The sequence below is a fragment of the Lingula anatina genome, chromosome 4, assembly GCF_051362555.1.
Source record: "Lingula anatina isolate TDL-2025a chromosome 4, LinAna3.0, whole genome shotgun sequence".
Lineage (NCBI taxonomy): Eukaryota > Metazoa > Brachiopoda > Lingulata > Lingulida > Lingulidae > Lingula > Lingula anatina.
Genome location: NC_141770.1, coordinates 13012252 through 13030573, shown reverse-complemented (window position 1 = coordinate 13030573; position 18322 = coordinate 13012252). Strand labels below are relative to the sequence as shown.

Genomic DNA, 18322 nt, shown 5'->3' with positions numbered 1-18322 from the left:
AGCCACTTACTCTTAGAACAAGCTGTTTCACGGAAAAAAGTTGGTAAATTTGAAAAAAGGGCTTTCACAGTATATGCATCCAAACTCTGGAATAGTTAAATAAGAGCAGGAGGCGACAAGGATATTTGTAAGATACTTTTAAAGGCTTATATTTTAGAACAGCTTATTATTGATTATCAAGTAGTTTTTCTTCTTATACATCCTATTTGTCTTAATTGACAATATTTAACTATTAAAATTTTATATAGCTAGATAAACTACATACCTGTAATATTACAATTAAGTTTTAACTTGTCATTTTTAGCTGTAAACTTTGTCATTTTAAATCTTTATTGTTTGTAATATTTAGTTCTTTTATATTGTACTATTTAGCTCTTTTAGATTTTAATATTAAGTTCTTCAATTTAAAAACAATTGTAAGGTGCATAGAGATTTTAATGGAATGCACAATGTTAAAGAATAAGCCATTTTATTATTAAAGTATACTATCCGCATTTTAATTTGTTCCAAACATGCATGTTCTATGTGTACATATCCTGTTTATCTAGTTATCCTTCCAACTCCGGACCATTTCTTAGGTTACGTCAATTAAGTGGGAAAAAAGTTCAACTGTTTTTGGTAATAGACCACCCCCAACCACCCTTAAAAATTGTTGCTGACAGGTCAGACATGGCACCCTGTAATCCTATTCCTCATATCTGCTATACTTCTGTGTCCATGTAGTTTTTATGTGCAGACTGACACACAGACTTCAGTAACGTACCCAGCTGTTTTCCAGGCCCAAGTTCATACGTGTCTGGATATGCCGAGTCTTTGGGTCGTGCGTATAATGTCTGCATAATCTGCTCCCACTTGACTGGGGAATATAACTGTTTCACCAACATTTTCTTAATTACGTCAGGTTTTCTATATCTTTTGGCATTCACGTTACTCTGCACTGGGATGAGAGGAACTCCTATCTTGACTCCATCCAGTTTTTTTTTAAATTCCTGGGCAATGGGTCTCATGAGGGCAGTGTGAAATGCTCCACTGACGGGGAGAGGCTTGACACGGGGGATGTTGAAAACACTCTTTGATTTTTCGATAAATTTCAAAGCCTGGAAAAAAGAGTGTTTCTTATCACTATTGCTTTTTGGTTAATATACATTTTTTTAAAATTTCAATCCAATTTCCACATAAACAAGGACATAAAGATATACAATGCGTGTAACACCTTCATATAGAAAAATATAATATTGACAAAGGTTTAATTCCATCCAAAACTGTTGACTAAAGATAAATACCAGAAACCAACTTTTTTTTTTGTCATCATACGTAAATTTTACGCATTCCCCACACCATTTTGAAAAAAAAACTTGTTACTCAAAAACAGGTTTATAGATTGTGCTTTTGTCATTGTTTTAGGATATGGGCTACCTTGGTGGCAGCCTTTTTTATTGGTACCTCTTTACTAAACACTTTTCAGTGATTTTTTTTCTTTAAACTTTACCCCGTGACTTCTGAGTAATGGCCTTCATCCTCACCTCTATATTTCCTCCCAGAACCTTGGCATTAAAGCACAGGTAGTTGGCAGTGCTACACACTGGGTTGACAATCCCAGCTTTCTGGCGACAGAACTCCATAGCAACTTGCTTGGCCTCTCCTAACTCGGTGTTGGGCCACAAAAATACCGTCATTAGGCCCCCTGGAACCTCCTCAGATGCACGCTGCATTAACTGGGCACGGGTTTTGACCAATTTCAGACCTGAAATAAAACAATTCAGTGCAGCACAGTTTTTTGACCAAGCAAAGACATGAAATAAAATACTTTAGTAACAGAAAACCTTAGTTTTCTTGCTATTTCTGCCTTCTATTCTATTCTATTCTATTCTATTATAATAAATATTAAAGAGATGGAAACTGCAAGAGGATAACAATGAAGGAGTTAAGTTATAACAACACATGGAGTAGGAAGGCACAAATAATCCACAAAGGAGTTTTGCATTCACAATACTTCCACAAATAACTAAGAGCACATGCGCCAAGGACCTGCCTTTGGCCAGGAAACAAAAAACTTTAGAGGCCAGTTTCACAAATTTAAAGAACTTCAGTCAAAATGTGATCTGAGCTTTAAAAGCTAAAACTGGGTCCTCCACCAGTCCAAAATAAACCTGTCATTCTCAAACAAACAAGCAAACAAACAAACAAACAAACAAACAAACAAACAAATAAATAAATAAATTTTCAAAAATGACCTAGTGTATAATGTGCATAGGAACAAAAACTCTGTGTATGTTTTGGGACAGAAATTTCCAAGATGCCCATGTCCTCATCCTTACCATCCTCAAATGTCATTGCCCCTGCGAACACTAGTGCAGCATATTCTCCTACACTAAACCCTGTGGTGGTGATGCACTTCTCCAGTACCTGAAACACACAGTCACAGTTAAAATCAGTTGAAGTTCTTACCAACATATTATCTAGGTCTGTACATAACTATAATATTAGCACAAAGTCACTCTTGTTGTCTTATTTTAGTCCCATCTCATACCAGCTGTTATTGATAGTTTTGAAAAACTCAAGTCAAAAAAAATTCAATCTGATCAACTAAAATGAAATACTAACTAAGCTTTAATAGTGTTTCTCAACTTTTAACATGTGCCCAACTTAACAGAGTCTGTTCTTCAAAATGCTTTCATTTTATATCAAACCAGCTATAAAAATTAACTAAAATACTAGAAAACTAAACCCTCATCTCATGTAAGTAAAGCACCTTGGGGTTAGAATCCTTCATCATTTCCACAGCAGCAAGAGACGTCACAAACACAGCCGGCTGACAGTGAACAGTCTTGTTTAGCTCAGAAATGGGGCCATGGAGGCATAATTCCAACAAGTCATATCCTAAAATTTCATTGGCCATCTCAAACATGTCCTTTACATTTGAGTAGCCGAGTAACTTCTTTCCCATCCCAACAAACTGACTGCCCTGTCCAGGAAATAAAATGATAGAGGTTTCCCGAGGGTCAATGTTAGGTCTATATGCATGTGCAGTTTGATCTTGCTTTGATCGCTGTTCTTCAGCTACATGTATAAAGCTGGTTTCCTTAAGTAACTTTGCTTTTGCTGCATCAAATAATGGTGTCCCTTCCACTTCATCTTCATCATCACTGGACTCCGAATCTGAATGAAAAAACTCTTTCTCATCCATATCTAACATGTTAATTTCTGCCTTCATGCTCTTTTCAGTAGGCCGTGGTCTGATTCTTTTACTTTTCTGTAAAGTGTTCAATTCACCACTAGATTTTTCACGGCTTTCCCTGCTGTATCGTTCCATTCCTCTTTCAGCAGCTCCAGCATCTCTAGATCTTCGCACATTGTAATTATTGAAAGGAGAGGATTGTCGTAGGCCCCAACCCTCCTTGAGTCCCTCCTCGCTCCTGAAACCCTTATAAGACTCCGGTGCTTTGCGCTGATTGTTATTTTCATCATCTGAGATTGCTCTCCTGTCCTGACGAGTGCCTGAACGTTTGGCGAGAGACCCTGACGGTGGCCTGTGCCGACCACGTGGGTAAAGAATGACTGGGCTGGTGAGGATTGTCCTTTTCTCATTGGTGAAATGACAAGGAGACATAAAACTCCCACCCCTATTCCGTACTCTTCCATGTTGTGGAAGTATACTGTGGAATCTCTGATGCAGCAGCCGAACTAAAAAACGCATTGTCATCTTTTCTCAGAACATCGATATCTGTTTTACAGCCCTGGAAATGGATAAAAAAAGTCAATTTCACTTCATAAATCAATTCAATGAATAAATATTTGTAACATGAACTTCAACTCTTTAACTGTATTACATTTTTTTTTGCTACATCTGCATTGTCGTTAACACCAGTCTAAAAATCACCGACACAAACCACTGCTGTAACTAAATTTCAGAGCTTTATGTACAAGTAAATTAACTTCCGACTTTCCCTTCTGACTAAAATGCTGCTAAATAAAAGCAAATTTGTTGAACCACACACCTTGAGGATTCTCTGTGTCATTAAACGTTTTGTTTGGCAATTCTTGCCCAACTTCCCACATGGCTTAAGTGCCCCAGATGGGTACTACGTAATGTCGTTACATATAATTGCGTTAACCTGTTTGTAGATTATTCAGTTAAGGTAGAGAATACCACAAAGATTTATAGAATATGTTTATCTGTATATATTCATAAAATATACAACAAGATGTTCATAAAATTAAAACGTGTTGCTGTTTGTCAGAAAAACAGGTCAAGGTCGGTCATTTCCCGCGAATATCCACACGTGATTTAAAGCGCATTTGTTTGGCGGGAAGAGTGTGATCAGTGGACAAAGCTGTATATCGCAAAAGGTGAGGCAATCTCGTTAGTTGCTGTCTTTTATATGAATATATATCTTACGGAACTTATTGCTGAGTTGAATGCTGCCAGGCAATAGTATTCCGTTAATTTAGTAATACCCTGTAAATTATTAAATGTAAGTTAAATCACAGATCGTAAAACCAGGTGAGATGTTTTGATCATGATATCATTGAGATTATCGTGCCCCGCCGACTGTCTTTCTGCCACTGTCAGTTTTATGATTAACTGAATAGTTGACAGTGCAGAAATATCCATCAGCCTGGTGTAAATATAGTTCAGAGATCGTTATTTGTACACAAGCGAAGCATTTATGGACCTGACACCCAAGGCCCTTGATCCTTGCATGGAAATAAATCGTAGTCTAGTAATTTTCATGAACCATTCATCACTGACATCAGGTTGAGTAGATCATATGTTACTATGTTGACCGGTAGTGAATATTAGCTAGCACACAAGCTTCATAAATGTTTTGCAAATACACAATTAATTCACGATTGATATTAGGCACTTATATCATTTCTGTAATAATTCGATCACTCATCAGAGTATAGCACGAAAATTCATGCAATAGCACTCCTATTGACTATAGTTAGCACAGCCAGTACATATCAGAGTCAATAGGAGTGCTAACGCATGAATTTTCGTGCTAATCAGAGTACTAAAGTTATGTACTAGTAGTATTTACTACACAGTGTGGTACTCAGTTAAAATACGTGTTGATAATTTCAATGTTATACACCACAGTGATCCTGTATTTATTGAGTTAATTTCCATTTCTCTCATATTTGTCACTTTACTAATGTCTCACACTTTATATACTCTACCAGTCAATAATCAGTTGTCAATAGCTTCTAATGGTCTAATTAAGGACAAAAAAAAAAAAAAAAACATTTATCAATATCAAGTATCATACATATGTATAGTTAGTTTTTCAGTTTAAACCACTTAGTTTTAATCTAAATATATCAAGTTTTAAATTTTAAGGGAGACTAATAAAATCAAAATATTACATATTTAAGGAACCCAGTCTTATCGTAGCTGTGAACCATGTCATCGCCGACAACTCCTCGCAGCACGCGCAGTAAGCGTGGTCGTGACTCCGAGGCAAGCAGTCCAGCCTCCAGCAAATCTGCAACTCGTAAGTTTGATGTTGATTGGCATAAAGCCATATCATATATGGTCAATGTCTTAAACTATTTAACTTGTAAGTTTTTTTTTTTGTTGTTCTTTTTTCAGCAGAATGTTCAAACAGTAAGTTGATATTATCCATGTGTTTTTTGCCCATGTCATTATATATAGTACCCTACAGAGTTGAAAAAATATTAATAAGAAATGTGAATTGCTGTATTTTTAGCCTCTAGGAGGAGCGCCAGAGGAACTGGCAGCAATCCAACTACACGTAAGTACAAATGTTTCTTAAATTGAGTTTAAGAAGGACTTCTTACATATTTTCAACTGATGCCACTGTAATTTTTCAATACAAAGTTAAAGACAAATAGAATTACATCAGTGGGATATCACTAAGACAAATTGCCAGTGTCAGCCAGTGATAAGTTTTTTCATCACAATTTTCTAAATGTGATATTTTTATCATTACCCTTTCAGCCTCTCGTCGAAGTACACGAGGCACCCCTGCTAAAGAGGATGTCGTCAGTTCTCCGCCCTCTCAGCGGCGCAGAATGGACACTTCACCACTGGCACAGATGCCCACCTCACCACCTACAGGGGCACCCAAAGATTTGGACACTTCTCTGTTCTCAAGTCCAGGTGCTTCTAATAAAGGAGCAACAGGTACATGATGTGAAACGTGCTTTTTTTATTTTCCTTGCTAATATATTGTCTATATACTGTAGATTTTACCTTTAAATCTGATGCCTTCTCAGTTCGAAAATATAGTACAAACTTCAGGTTGATGATGTTATTTACTTTTTATTTCATATTTCCATGGGTAATATTTTATTGCTGACCAGATTTTAAAATCTGTTTAAAACCATAGTGAAGAATGCTTTATGAGTATCAGCCTGCATCAGGGATCTACACTGTCACTGTCACTGCTGTTTTATTGTGTATTTCAGTCAAAAGACAGGGACTTTTAATAGTAATTTTAATTTGGAAAATAAAGAAATATAAATTATAAGTTTTCCTAAGCTGAATTAAAAGCTCTGCTTCATTTTTTCCCCTAGGAACCAGTGACATTGACTTGAGTTCTCCCCTCAATTATGGAACCCCCAGCTCAAGGGGCACACCCAGAACCCCAGGGGGTGGAGGGACCCCCATCAGACCCCGCTCTGACATCAGAAGTGACAGAAAGCTTCGAACAGTGCCTGTTGGATCTGATAATTTGGTGAGTTTCAATTATGAACTGTATGTGGTATGCGTTTAATGTAGTTTATATGGAATGTAGTCTTACTTGCTTCAAATTCAGCTTGCCTTTACTGTATATCAAACTTCCACAAGAGGCTTGTTTCACAAGAAGTCTTAAATTTTTTGGACTTGACTAAAAACTGATTAGCCTGCTATGAAAAGTTGACTATGCATGTTTGTCTAACAGTGTCATCTTCAGGGACTGCTAAATAAAGAAAATCATATCAAGATGCATTTTTAACTCAATTTTTTTAATAACTAAAATGGGTTTTAGTGGAAGTCAAACAACAGCAGACTTAATTCAAGAGGGCCTTTTTTTTCAGGATGCATCAAAAGCCACTAGTGAGGTGTCATCTGAGGTGAACGCGGGTCCACAACTGGTCATCTGGGGGACAGACGTGGTGGTCAGCCACTGCAAGGAGAAGTTCGCGCAGTTTGTGCAGAGATTTATCGACCACGAGGTGGCTGAAGATGAAAGGATGGAAGGGATGGACATCGAGGAGCCGTATTATCTGCAGAAACTGGAGGAGGTAAGGAGGAGAGGTGGACCCTGGGGAGGAAAATTTGTTGTTTTCAAATAATTTCATTTGCCACAAGTCAATGCTCTTTTCTTGCTTAATGTGAGACACAGGACCTAAGAATTGGTTCCTAATCTGTTAAAAATCCATTTTCAGATTTTTTTCTTTTTTTTTTTTCCCCCTCCTGGGTATGCATACTTTCATTTTAAAAACCTGTGAATATGCTAAGATTGTTGCAAATTTGTTTTTTCCTTTTTTTTTAGGAGGCATGGTCCTGAAAAACATGTTGTTTTTTCATTTATTTCTTTTGCTGCAAGTCAATACTCTTTTCTTGCTTAACTTTTGTCAAAGAGCAGTTTGATTAGAGTTTGACAGATATTTTTATATGTTTTAAGTATTCCTTTTCAAAATTTCGATGAAGTGATATTTGTAACAAGCCTTATAATTCTCCACCCCAGATTTCCCTGATTGGAGAACCATACCTGAACTTCAACTGCGAGCACCTGCGCCAGTTTGACCCTGACCTTTACCGCCAGCTGGTCTGCTACCCCCAGGAGGTCATCCCGACTTTTGACATGGCCGTCAACGAGCTGTTCTTCAGTCGCCACCAAGATGTACAGCTGCCTCATCAGATCCAAGTGAGACCATACAACTGTGAGAGGACTAAGAATATGAGGTCTCTAAATCCAGAAGGTACTACTTTTACCCTTTCAAATATGGTTGTGTGATTGTTTTCCTATTGATTACAAAGTGGTTTGCAGTACAAATGTGTGAAGAGCAACTGAAGATTATGTCCATTGATTTTTGAATTGTTATGCACATATCAGGAAAATTTCAAAGATAGCATTGGCATAGGCATAAGACTAAGTAATAATTTTTAATTTCACCAGCGGAGAAGAAAATGGTTATTTTATGACATACACATCAAGCCTTTGTTTATTTTTAGTTATTAATTTTTTTATTTATTTAGTTTTTATTTATTTTTTACTTTTGTTTACTTTTTTTTACTTTTAATTTTTTTCTTACTTAAACTGAACAGAATATATCTCTTTTAAATGACTGTAAGGTCGTATTCCCATAGATTTTAGATCGATCTATCCCTGTGGGGAGTCTCACTAGATTACTGTCAGATAATCTGGCTTAAATATCTGTCCCGCCTACTACAAGCTGTAAGGGGGTAATTAACTTTTGTGCCCGCTCGGCTATCAGCTATTTAGCGTGAACCCCCAGGGAGTTAGGTCGATCTAGTTTGGATCGATCTAATCTCTGGGAATGGGGTCTAAGTCTCCAACCTTCATAATTTTCTAATTCTCCTCTTCCCTCCCCCTTTAGATATTGACCAACTGATCACCATCAGTGGAATGGTCATCAGGACCTCCACCCTCATGCCAGAAATGCGTGAGGCCTTTTTCAAGTGCTATGTCTGCCAGAACACGGTTACCGTGGAGATAGACCGAGGACGCATTGCTGAGCCCACTCTGTGCCAGAACTGTAACACAAACCACTCCTTCGGTCTGGTCCACAACAGGTCTCAATTCACTGATAAACAGCAGGTCAAACTGCAGGAGTCACCAGGTAATTTGATGAGGATATCAAAGTGCTGATTTAGTTAGTGCTCATGCATAAATCAGATCTCTGTCTTTCATACTTAAAAGCCACACAAAGATTTAAGAACAAAACAGATGTGCAGATAAAGTGACTTTGTACTTTTAGCTGAGCAAAAAATTAACAAAATTTGTTTGTTATTTACTCTGTGTGAAAGAGGACTTAAAAAGTAACTGAAATTAGTATTGAAGTATATTACAATTGAAATTCATAGGCATTTCTTCCACTCTGTTTTGAACAGTCTTTTCTCTCTGTAAAGAAAAAAAAGGAGACTACATGTAGATCAATTTTTATCATACTAAAAATTAGAAGTATTCTGTACTAAATACCATTGTTTCACCTTGCAGAGGACATGCCCCCTGGCCAGACCCCCCACACGGTCAGTGTCTACGCCCACAGTGACCTGGTGGACAAGGTGTCACCGGGAGACAGGATTACCATTACTGGGATCTACAGGTGAGATTTCCCTCCTCGGTGAAATTTTAGGCTTCTTGCAAACTGATGCCTCAAATTTGCAGGAAGGAATTTAACCATGCAAATGAGGTCAGATTTTAAAATTGGAAGGATATGAAGACTTCTTGCCGACTTCTTGCAAACTTGCCGCAAACTTTGAGATGTGTTGCAAATTTGCAGCAAACTCTTTCAATCTTCTCGTTTTCTAGGGGTAGTTCATTTCCAAACATTCTTTGCCATGCATATGCACATTGACTTGTTTTAACAGGGAATGAATTTAGAATTATTTTGAGCATAGTTTTGATGTATGGATAGAGTTGAGAATTTACTTAATGTAATCTTCGTCTGTACACTTTTTTTGCTGAGTGAATAGAACGACAAGAATGTGGTCAAATTTTATACAAATTTTCTGCAATAATGCATTTTTAAAAATGGAAGTTGCAGTTAATATTTTGTTAAAACACATAGGCAATTGTGTTTGTATTTATTTTTCGTCACCTGTCATCGTCTGTTGACACTAGTGTTTGTAACAACTTTAAATGATTTAATACTACAGGGCCACCCCCCTCAGAGCCAACCCCCGGCAGAGCAACGTGAAGTCTGTCTACAGAACACACATCGATGTCGTCCACTACCGCAAGATGGACGTCCACAGACTGAGACAAGAATCCAATGAGGAAGAAGAGAAGTGAGTTTTTAGCTGTTTTGGTATTAATTAGGGCTTTAACTGTATTTATTTATGTTTTTTCTTTTTGGTGTTAAAAAAATAAGACAATAAAAATTAATAGAAATTATTATGTATCAACAACTTGAACCAAATAGTGAAATTTAGTTAAGTATTTTTCAAATTTAAAATATTAAAAGATAGGTACTCTAGTGATGGTAGTTTTGTCTTCAGCCCCTTTCATTCTGAATATAAGATTTGACAGCGTGCTCATTATACTTACATATAATTTGTAATTCCAGTGTTGTTCGTTACACTGAAGAGAGAGTGAAGGAGTTGCAAGAGTTGTCCAAGAAACCAGACATCTATGAACGACTGGCACATGCCATCGGTATGAATACAAACTGGCAGAGAAAATACTTTTGTTTCTGTTTAATTGATAGCTGATGATACACTTTGCTGTAAGACTGGGTTTTGTTTAAGCTGTGTTGTGGAATAAACCATGGTATTCATGCAAGAGCACTTGTTAGATAGCTGGAAATGAAATCTAAATTTTTAATATGCACAACAGTGCCGATGAAGTATTTTAAATATAATTCAGCACTATATCAAATTATTGCCTTGCTTCTGTCTTTCCTTTAGCACCAAGTATTTATGAAAATGAAGACATCAAGAAAGGCATACTTCTGCAGCTGTTTGGAGGAACAAGGAAAGACTTCACAAATTCTGGCCGAGGAAAGTTCAGGTACGTTGAGAGCTGCTGCTTGGAGACTTCATGAAAGTTTTGGAAATTTTCAGCAGCGTTGTCACCCAGCTTCCTCTACAAGTTGTCTCATGGTAATGGCTATAAATATGCCCTCTCCTGTTCAAAACTGATTGTTCCACTTTGTGGAGAATTATGTTCCAGCTGAATGTCTTCCTATAAAAAATTATTTCTCTGAAGTTAGGAACTGTATGTCCTGATGTGTGAATATTGATATATTAGCAATCCTCAGTGTTATATCTTATTGTGCATCTTGACTCATAGTTTCCATTGATATATATATATTTCTAAATTTTCTGGTATGAATTTCTACATTTTTTTAAAGTGTTTATGTATATATCTCTACATCTTGCCTTAAAGTCTCTATTGATGTACTTCTATATTGTCTCTAGGGTCGTAGCTGAATGTCCTGCTGTGCAGATATCCATATTTCTTTAATCCTCAGTTTTATATCCATCTCTCCATGTTGCCTTTATTGATGTATTAATTTCTATATTATCTCCAAGGTCGGAGCTGTGCAGATACCCGTATTTCATTATTCCTCAGTTTTATATCCATCCCTCCATGTTGCCTATATTGATGTATTAATTTCTATATTATCTCCAAGGTCGGAGCTGTGCAGATATCCATATTTCATTATTCCTCAGTTTTATATCCTTCTCTCCATGTTGCCTTTATTGATGTATGTATAAATTTCTATATTATCTCCAAGGTCAGAGCTGAATGTCCTGCTGTGCAGAAACCCGTATTTCATTATTCCTCAGTTTTATATCCATCTCTCCATGTTGCCTTTATTGATGTATTAATTTCTATATTATCTCCAAGGTCAGAGCTGAATGTCCTGCTGTGCAGAAACCCGTATTTCATTATTCCTCAGTTTTATATCCATCTCTCCATGTTGCCTTTATTGATGTATTAATTTCTATATTATCTCCAAGGTCGGAGCTGAATGTCCTGCTGTGCAGATATTCATATTTCGTTAATACTCAGTTTTATATGCGTCTCTCCATGTTGCCTTTATTGATTTATTAATTTCTATATTATCTCCAAGGTCTGAGCTGAATGTCCTGCTGTGCAGATATCCATATTTCATTATTCCTCAGTTTTATATCCATCCCTCCATGTTGCCTTTATTGATGTATGTATTAATTTCTATATTATCTCCAAGGTCGGAGCTGAATGTCCTGCTGTGTGGAGACCCAGGAACCAGTAAGTCCCAACTCCTCCAATATGTCCACAACCTGGTTCCGCGGGGCACCTACACCTCTGGCAAGGGGTCCAGTGCCGTGGGGCTCACAGCTTACATCACCAAGGACCCAGAGACCAACCAGCTAGTACTACAGACGTGAGTGTGTGGGTGACTGTCTGACTGCCAGCTTTTGTTATGTTCAAGAAAAAATAAACTTGTGTTATGCTCTCTTACTACTTCGCTGTGATCATGCTTGCTGCAAAATTTATTACCAATTTGGTAGTAATTTGATAGGAAGATTGAAACATACAGAATTTTTCTTTAAAATTTAATAAAATTTCTACATACATACAAACAGACACCTGGACTTTTTTTTTTCTTCTGTCCCAGCCATTGTTTTATGCATCTAGTTTTGTAATCTTGTAACTGGTTTTCCTGTTTGTCTGTTGAGTCCATTTGTGTTCAAAATTTGACTAATTTAAAACTTTTCATTTCAGTGGAGCACTTGTTCTTAGTGACAATGGTGTTTGTTGTATTGATGAGTTTGACAAAATGAACGATAGCACAAGATCTGTTCTGCATGAAGTCATGGTAAGTGTGACGTTGAGATCTGTTACTCAAGCATCTTTCTGAAGATTTTTTCCCTTCTTGTGCATGTTAAAAAGTAAGTTAATAGAGCTGTAAGGTTTTATTTAGTAATGTTCTAGTGATAATCATTTACTTTGGGAAGAGTAAAACAATCCATGTTTCACTCTTGTCACAAGAGCATCATCAAGCTGAATGCCAATATGTTGTTGGGTTTTGGTATTCCTGTGAACGATTCTCACTCAGTGTAGTAATTGCTTCTGGTAGAGTTTTGATTGAAATATTGACAAACAAGGGAAATTCATCTCTGTACCATATGTTCTCAACTACAGGAGCAGCAGATGCTCTCCATAGCGAAAGCAGACATCATATGTTCTCTGAATGGGCAAACATTTGTACTGGCGGCAATCCCATGGAATAATAATACTAATCACTTACTTTGAAAAAAATATTAAATTGAAACGACTATATTTTGCTTCTATCACAAGAGCTACAGTTTGTATGCTCACATCTTTGGGAATGGTCGATCCATGACGGTTTCACACTTGGTGTAGTAAATGCTTATTGGAAGGTTTTGTTTGAAATGTTGACAAACTGGTTAATTTCTGTATACTACAGGAACAGCAGACGCTCTCCATAGCGAAAGCAGGCATCATATGTTCTCTGAATGCTCGAACTTCTGTCCTGGCGGCAGCCAATCCCGTGGAATCCCAGTGGAACAAGAATAAGACCATCATAGAGAACATCATGCTGCCACATACACTGCTGTCTAGGTAGGAAACGTACACTTTTGAATGATGTTAGAACATCCAAAGCAGATTTGTTTTAAAAAGTTGTTGAGCATGGTTGAAATTTTTTATTTTCAAGTTTTACTTTACAGTGTTGTATGCATACCAGAAAAAAGGTTAATGTTGGACTGTATGTACATCTCTCTTATTTTTCCTTTCCTTTCTTTTCTATTTCTTTATTTATTTTCTAAATTTTATTATTTTAGTTATTACTTTATTAATTTATTTGTTTTATTTTTTATAACATCTGTAATTTTCAAGAGTTTATCTGCTTTATTTCACAAGATAAAATATTTGTATTTGATATTTCAGGTTTGACCTTATTTTTCTCATCCTTGACCCCCAGGACGAATTGTTTGACCGTCGCCTCGCCAACCACTTGGTGTCTCTGTACTATCAGTCTGCTGAACAACAGGAAGAGGAGTTCATTGTAAGTGGTTGTGTGAGTGCATGAATGCAGTGTAAACATTAGTGTTAATATTGTAATTCTGTGTATCGGTATGTTCTTAGTGTGTGGATAATTTATATATTATCTCTTCAGAAATAATATTTTTATAGTTTACAAACTCATTTTCTGTTATTTGTCTGTACATTTGACAGCTTTGCTGCCTTGTTATAGATTACAAACCTCAAGGCTTAGCAGTAAGAGTTACTGTATATTGTTACTCCGTCTTCTAGCAAATGAGTCTCCTGCGTGACTACCTCTCCTATGCCAAGCAGTACATTCATCCTACCATCAGCGAGGACGCTGGACAAGCCTTCATCCAGGCATACGTGGACATGCGCAAAATAGGTAGCGGACGCGGCCAGGTATCTGCATACCCTCGCCAGCTGGAGTCGCTGATACGCCTGGCGGAGGCGCATGCACGCATGAGGTTCAGTCAGGTGGTGGAGGTGTCAGATGTGGAGGAGGCAAGAAGGTGGGTGCTGTCTGTCTGTCTGTCTGGAGGTGGACAGGGTTCTGGTCAGAAATTTGTATGTGAAAGTTACAGAAATGACTTTTCTGGATTTATCCAGATATTTATTTCAAAAAATTATTTTTTAAAATTTGTGGGGAGGGGGGTGCACTTACATTTTCTGGATTTTTGTAAATGGTCCACTTTCATCGTGTGAAAGCTACACAGAGATGTGCAGAGAACAACTTTGCATCTGGGAAGTTTTGAAATCTAATAGACATTTATGTCAAAAGAAACAATTTTGCCTTCATATGACCTGGATATGTCACAGTTTAAGCAAATGATAAGGATAAGAGCTAATGTGCTTTATAATTATAAGAAATCATAAACTGAAATTCCATGATTTTACTTAAAACTTGGCTTTTTGTTTTTTTTTTTTAACATATGTATATATACCCAACTGATATAAAATATTTTGTTTCTAGTATTTAAGATTATCACAAATTTTCTTCAGACTACACAGGGAAGCCCTGAAACAGGCTGCTGTAGACCCCTCCACAGGAAAGATAGATATCTCCATCCTAACGACAGGCATCAGTGGGGCTGCCCGCAAACGACGTGCAGAGCTTGCACAGACTGTCAAGAAGTTGATCCAGGAGAAAGGCAAAGTGCCCACGTTGAAGTATAGCAAGATGTTTGATGAAACACGGGAGAGATCAGATGCAGTAAGTTACCTTTCTCTGACTTTGGACCAAGATGTGATAAGGACAGTTTTATTTTTCTCTTTTGTGGAATCAGCATCATAATTCTTAAATTGTATCTCATAGCATTTCGGAATGTATTGATTATGGGAAAAAATGGATCGCTGCTCACTTAAGACACAAATTAAAAACTATTCAAGTTTAGGCATCTTATAAATTCTGGCTATGCCTGTTTTAGCAGACCTCTTTGCAAAACCAATTGCCAGGAGTTTTGAACGAACCCCCCTTTATGCTAGTCTCCTGTGGGTAAAATTTGATCTAAGTAGACGAAAGTTTCATGGTAAAAGGTCCACTTTTTCGGGAAAAGAGCCCCAGTTGTGTGAGTTTAATCATATCCTTCATGAAGTATTTTTTCACTTTCAGCTCATAACCAAAGAAATGTTCAACGAGGCCTTGCAAGATCTCCAGGATGACAGCTACATTCTACGGACAGGCAACGTCATCAGAATTTTGGAATAAGAAAGAATTGTGGTACTTAACAAAAAACTAATGAGTAAAAAAGTAATTAGGAACTGTACAAATTTCAGGGAATAGAATTCCTTTCAGTTTTACTGTTTCCTGTCATTTTGATTCAACTTATGGCATATTTTTGTCATTTTCCTGCTTTAAAACTTAAAATTTTCTGATGGAATTTTTTAAAGCCATATTTGTAACATAATCATTAAAGATGATGGTAAATTATTATAGCCAGACTGGCCTGCTATGTGTTGCTGTGTCTTGTATATATATATAGCTTATTTTGCAACATGTTATTCCAATTTGCCGTAAGATTCAATTATATTTTAAACAGTTGCATCAGTTGTTTAAAGGAAACAAGTTACATGACTCTTTTGACAGTATTCTCGGGCTGTTATATCATTATGGTAATGTTATAAAGAAGATTTCTGTGAGTTATATGTGTTTATGTTTGAACGAGCTCTTCTAACTGCCAATAACATACTTGCTGAATTTATAGTGCTTTGTGAACCTTATAACGTTTCTCTAATGTACATATACAAGGCATTTGATATTACTGTTAAATATTGAAACGTGTATTTATGGACTGGTTTTATGGCTCTGTGAAGAGTGCTGACTTCTATTATGTATTGTTGTAAAACTCCCAGGGAGGCAAGATCGATTCAGGTTGAGTAGATCCATTAACAAAAAAAAAAAAAAAAAAAAAGAGAGAGTAAGTTATAAAGTTGGCTGATTCTTGGTCCTTAAGGCCAGCAGGCTCCAAAGCCACTCTTTACTTTTATGTATTTGGCACTTTGTGTTTGGCACTGATAATGTTGAAGTTCCTCCTGTACATAATATGGACAATTGCGGTCAGAAGAAGTTTTCTGTTCACTAGTTCACTTTACCTGTGATTGACTCTAAAATGTATGTGAACCTTTATTGTGGATGTGAGTCACGTAAAAAAAGAGATGGGTATATAATATAAAAAATAGATGGGTATATAATAAAGGTGAAAATCTAGAGCTGCTCATGAGTTGGATTTTTACATTATGCGAACAAGCTGGACTTCAAGAGAACAGAATGCTGCACAACTGTTTCACAAGTAAAAGAGAAAGTTAAATTTGAAGGTTATTTTAATTACTCCTTTCTTGATAGAATGAAAATGACTCAAAATCACCCAAAATTGACCCGTCTCCAATTTTTCCAAATTGTGACGAAAATCAATCTACCACATCTGTCATTCATAAAAAAATGTGGAAACACACCTGGATCACTTCATTTAAGCCCCCAATTTCACCTTTAAAGATAGTAAAAAAGCACACCTAAGAGCAGGATTTGGAGAGGGTGAGGGGTAGAGAGAGTTTTGACTCTATTTCTTCCTTAATAATGACACAACCACTCTTCCAGTACTTTACCCTCACTACAAATGACCAAACACACCTACCTGACAATACTGAAGAAAAAAATTTTTCATCCCTACCTGGCCAAAATTGAAGAAAACTGCCATATCCGGTCCTTACGAAAATCACTCAAAATCACCCAAAAATGACACGTCACCAATTTTTCCAAAAAGTCATGAAAATCAATTTACCACACCTGTCTTTCATAAAAAATATGGAAACGCGCCCGGATCACTTCATTAAAGCCCCCAATTTCAGCTTTAAACATTGCCAGAAAGCACACCTGAGAACAGGATTTGGAGAGAGGGGGGTGGGGTGGAGAGAGTTTTTGCTCTATTTCTTCCTAAATAATGACAAAACCACTCTTCCAGTACTTTACCCTCACTACAAATGACCAAACACACCTACCTGACACAATATTGAAGAAAAAAATTTTTCATCCCTACCTGGCCAAAATTGAAGAAAACTGCCATATCCGGACCTTACGAAAATCACTCAAAATCACCCAAAAATGACCCGTCACCAATTTCTCCAAAAAGTCATGAAAATCAATTTACCACACCTGTCATTCATAAAAAATGTGGAAACGCGCCCGGATCACTTCATTAAAGCCCCCAATTTCAGCTTTAAACATTGCCAGAAAGCACACCTGAGAACAGGATTTGGAGAGAGAGGGGGGGGGGGAGAGAGTTTTTGCTCTATTTCTTCCTTAATAATGACAAAACCACTCTTCCAGTACTTTACCCTCACTACAAATGACCAAACACACCTACCTGACACAATATTGAAGAAAAAGATTTTTCATCCCTACCTGGTCAAAATTGAAGAAAACTGCCATATCCGGACCTTACGAAAATCACTCAAAATCACCCAAAAATGACCCGTCACCAATTTTTCCAAAAAGTCATGAAAATCAATTTATCACACCTGTCATTCATAAAAAATGTGGAAACGCACCCGGATCACTTCATTAAAGCCCCCAATTTCAGCTTTAAAGATTGCCAGAAAGCACACCTGAGAACAGGATTTGGAGAGGGGGGGTGGGGTGGAGAGAGTTTTTGCTCTATTTCTTCCTTAATAATGACACAACCACTCTTCCAGTACTTTACCCTCACTACAAATGACCAAACACACCTACCTGACACAATATTGAAGAAAAAAATTTTTCATCCCTACCTGGCCAAAATTGAAGAAAACTACAATATCCGGACCTAACGAAAATCACTCAAAATCACCCAAAAATGACCCGTCACCAATTTCTCCAAAAAGTCATGAAAATCAATTTACCACACCTGTCATTCATAAAAAATGTGGAAACGCGCCCGGACCACTTCATTAAAGCCCCCAATTTCAGCTTTAAAGATTGCCAGAAAGCACACCTGAGAACAGGATTTGGAGAGAGAGGGGGGGGGGGGGGTGGGGGGTGGAGAGAGTTTTTGCTCTATTTCTTCCTTAATAATGACAAAACCACTCTTCCAGTACTTTACCCTCACTACAAATGACCAAACACACCTACCTGACACAATATTGAAGAAAAA

General features: G+C 37.1%; 2 protein-coding genes across 2 annotated transcripts; one reads left to right on the top strand and one right to left on the bottom strand.

Annotated features, from left to right (window-relative positions):
* Positions 1 to 452: 452 nt before the first annotated feature.
* LOC106179370 (malonyl-CoA-acyl carrier protein transacylase, mitochondrial) lies at positions 453 to 4118 on the bottom strand. Its single transcript, XM_013562982.2, has 5 exons — positions 3999 to 4118; positions 2753 to 3737; positions 2319 to 2406; positions 1524 to 1744; positions 453 to 1097 (listed from the first exon to the last, which is right to left on the bottom strand). The coding sequence occupies exons 2-5, from the start codon at positions 3701 to 3703 to the stop codon at positions 702 to 704; spliced, it is 1656 nt and encodes a 551-aa protein (XP_013418436.2). The 5' UTR covers positions 3704 to 3737; positions 3999 to 4118; the 3' UTR covers positions 453 to 701.
* Positions 4119 to 4205: 87 nt separating this feature from the next.
* On the top strand, positions 4206 to 16406 carry LOC106156400 (DNA replication licensing factor mcm4-A). The gene is made up of 19 exons (XM_087011261.1): positions 4206 to 4350; positions 5380 to 5498; positions 5715 to 5759; positions 5966 to 6151; positions 6544 to 6704; positions 7048 to 7254; positions 7701 to 7935; positions 8575 to 8817; positions 9195 to 9303; positions 9857 to 9988; positions 10267 to 10355; positions 10607 to 10709; positions 11896 to 12072; positions 12414 to 12507; positions 13120 to 13274; positions 13602 to 13719; positions 13968 to 14209; positions 14700 to 14910; positions 15310 to 16406. The coding sequence occupies exons 2-19, from the start codon at positions 5408 to 5410 to the stop codon at positions 15403 to 15405; spliced, it is 2694 nt and encodes an 897-aa protein (XP_086867387.1). The 5' UTR covers positions 4206 to 4350; positions 5380 to 5407; the 3' UTR covers positions 15406 to 16406.
* The last annotated feature ends 1916 nt before the right edge of the window (positions 16407 to 18322 follow it).

Excerpts from the sequence above, each read along its gene's own strand:
- LOC106156400 (XM_087011261.1), top strand. The coding sequence starts at position 5,408 with ATGTCATCGCCGACAACTCCTCGCAGCACGCGCAGTAAGCGTGGTCGT. Across the intron at positions 6,152-6,543 it reads TTCTAATAAAGGAGCAACAG|GAACCAGTGACATTGACTTG; the intron begins GTACATGATGTG and ends TTTTTCCCCTAG. Across the intron at positions 8,818-9,194 it reads CAAACTGCAGGAGTCACCAG|AGGACATGCCCCCTGGCCAG; the intron begins GTAATTTGATGA and ends TTCACCTTGCAG.
- LOC106179370 (XM_013562982.2), bottom strand. The coding sequence starts at position 3,703 with ATGACAATGCGTTTTTTAGTTCGGCTGCTGCATCAGAGATTCCACAGT. Across the intron at positions 2,407-2,752 it reads TGAAGGATTCTAACCCCAAG|GTACTGGAGAAGTGCATCAC; the intron begins GTGCTTTACTTA and ends TGTGTGTTTCAG. Across the intron at positions 1,745-2,318 it reads GGCAATGACATTTGAGGATG|GTCTGAAATTGGTCAAAACC; the intron begins GTAAGGATGAGG and ends GTTTTATTTCAG.